The sequence below is a fragment of the Amphiprion ocellaris genome, chromosome 6, assembly GCF_022539595.1.
Source record: "Amphiprion ocellaris isolate individual 3 ecotype Okinawa chromosome 6, ASM2253959v1, whole genome shotgun sequence".
Taxonomy (NCBI): Eukaryota; Metazoa; Chordata; class Actinopteri; family Pomacentridae; genus Amphiprion; species Amphiprion ocellaris.
Genome location: NC_072771.1, coordinates 19,640,469 through 19,642,781, shown reverse-complemented (window position 1 = coordinate 19,642,781; position 2,313 = coordinate 19,640,469). Strand labels below are relative to the sequence as shown.

Sequence of the window (2,313 nt, the reverse complement as noted above, 5' to 3'; positions counted from 1 at the left end):
TGTGGTCTAAATATGGCTTTCCTTCCAAATCCTTATATACCCAAGGTGGAAGGGAATCCTCAGAACTGATGCTGGCGATGCTTACATGAACGTGTTGCTTTGTTGTATCACTTCTCCTGACGTCAGTAAACCTGACTCTCAACCTAAGCCATCTGAGTCTGCCTCCTCATTCTTCTCAAAATTGCAGAATTTCCATAACAGGGGTGTTTAAAGCAACAGAGTTTGGTGATCCATTATTTCCAGATGCATCAGACTGTGAACTCCTTAACCCTCCTGCTGTCTTCATTTATGGGCACCAAAAATATTGTTTCCTTGTCTGAAAAAAAATCCAAAAATTCAGCAAAAAAAATTCCGCAAATTTCTGAAAATTTGCAAAATCTTCAGGAAGAAAATTCCAATAATTCCTTAAATGTTTCCCTTAAAAGTATTATTTAAAAAAAAAAAATCCCCCAAATTTGGCAAGAAAATTCTTGTAAATATTTTCAAAAAATTAGTAAAAATCTTCCAAAAAAAAGTCCTAAAAATATTTAAAGTGATTACATATATACCAGTAAAACTTCTAATATTTTCTTTAAGAACATTCACAAAAAAAATCAACCAAAATCCACCTGGATTTTGGTTGACTTTTTTGTGAATGTTCTTAAGAAACATTTTTAACATTTTTTTCCACCAAAAAAAGTTCAAACATTTCCCAAAAATGTTGAAAATGTGGACATCAGAAGTTTCACTGTGAAAATATATATATTTTTTTCCACATTTTCAAACTTTAAAACGGGTCCACACGAGGGTTAAGAAGCGTCTTCAGTGACAGATTGTTACACCCTAAGTGTAAGAAGGAGTCTTCATTCCAACATCTGTCAGACTTTACAATGCTGCCTTATAAACTGGTGTACCTCTGTTACTGCTGCATTTTTCCCCTGACATATGCATACCACTTATGTGCAATAACTCTTTCATCCTCATGTATATAGTCTTCTTTAAAAAAAAAAATCACTTTCTGTGTATGTAATGTTCTCTACGTTTTTGCATTGTGTGTTTCTAATTTATTCTTGTACTGCCTTTACACTTTTTCTCTTTTGGAGCTGCTGTAACGGTGAACTTTCCCCACTGTGGGATCAATGAAGTTTATCTTATCTTATTTCAAAGAGGGTGCAGACTTAGAGGCAATTTAAATACTTTTTAGCCAATCAAATTATTCTCTTTTAAACTGAAAAAACAACACGTGAGACACAAATTATTAATCAATACAATATTTTTTTTTTAGATATATTTTCAAACATAGCTGAAAGAGATCTTTAAGTGCACTTATAGTATTTAAAAATGTAATTCTACCACTGGTGATTACTACGGAAGCCCGGAGGGAACCCTTGACTAAACATGTCACAGAGCAGCTTCACAGTGGCACCATGTTCTTGGCCTCCTCCTCATAGATGTCTGGTATCTCCCCCATGGAGGAGGACACCATCTGGACGGAGCTGCAGCCACGGAGCTCCACCTCATACTGGACGAGCTGCCTCCAGAAGCCGTTATTGGGCCTGGCCACGGGGCGGCAGGTCTTCACCCACCTGTGGGCCTCCAGCAGCGTCAGGCCGCGGTGCTTCACCAGGTAGGCCATGCACAGGGCGGGGGAGCGGCTCACACCGGCGTTACAGTGAACCAGGGTCCGGCCGCTGCTCTCCGCGGTGGTGTGGATTTTATCCGCCACCTCGTCAAAGTGATCTCTGAGAGGAGACAGCGGGGAGTCCGGGACGGGGATGTGGATGTAGTCCAGCCCCGGAGGAGCGGAGCTGCTGGTCCTGGTCTCGGTAACGTTGATGATGCAGGTGATGTTGTTGTCGGTGAGCTGGGAGGCATCGTTAGCCGCTCTCTGGTTACTCAGGTACAGATGGTCGGTGACTCGGCACAGGCCTGACAGACCCGCAGGACTCGATTTATGCATAAATATTGTGAAATTCAAACATGCACAGTTCTCCAACTAAATGCTGAAAGTTGAGGAACCGCGGCTCGGCTTGCTATACTGATACGGCAACTCAGAAAGGACAAAACTGTATGAGTGCGCACTGTGCCGCCCCCAGCTGGATGGGGTTTTCATCATGGATGTTTAACTCTTAGATGCACGAGTGATGGGACCCTACACTCCTCCATAAGTGGGTCAAAAATGCCCCTTATAAGAATCAGTGTGTTTTCATGTCATTTTTGTCGTTTTAGTTAAGAATAATAATTTGTGTTGTTGTTTGTATTGTATTTTTGTCCACATAAGAATGATTTCATGTTTGAAATCTTTTTATTTTTCACTTATAACAGATTGAATAT

General features: G+C 40.7%; 1 protein-coding gene across 1 annotated transcript; it reads right to left on the bottom strand.

The window, feature by feature from the left end:
* Positions 1–647: 647 nt before the first annotated feature.
* zgc:153044 (uncharacterized protein LOC751678 homolog) lies at positions 648–2,041 on the bottom strand. Its single transcript, XM_023296495.3, has one exon. It carries the CDS (start codon positions 1,937–1,939, stop codon positions 1,394–1,396), a length of 546 nt encoding a protein of 181 aa, XP_023152263.1. The 5' UTR covers positions 1,940–2,041; the 3' UTR covers positions 648–1,393.
* Positions 2,042–2,313: the final 272 nt, after the last annotated feature.

Coding starts and splice junctions, on each gene's coding strand:
- zgc:153044 (XM_023296495.3), bottom strand. CDS start 1,939: ATGCATAAATCGAGTCCTGCGGGTCTGTCAGGCCTGTGCCGAGTCACC.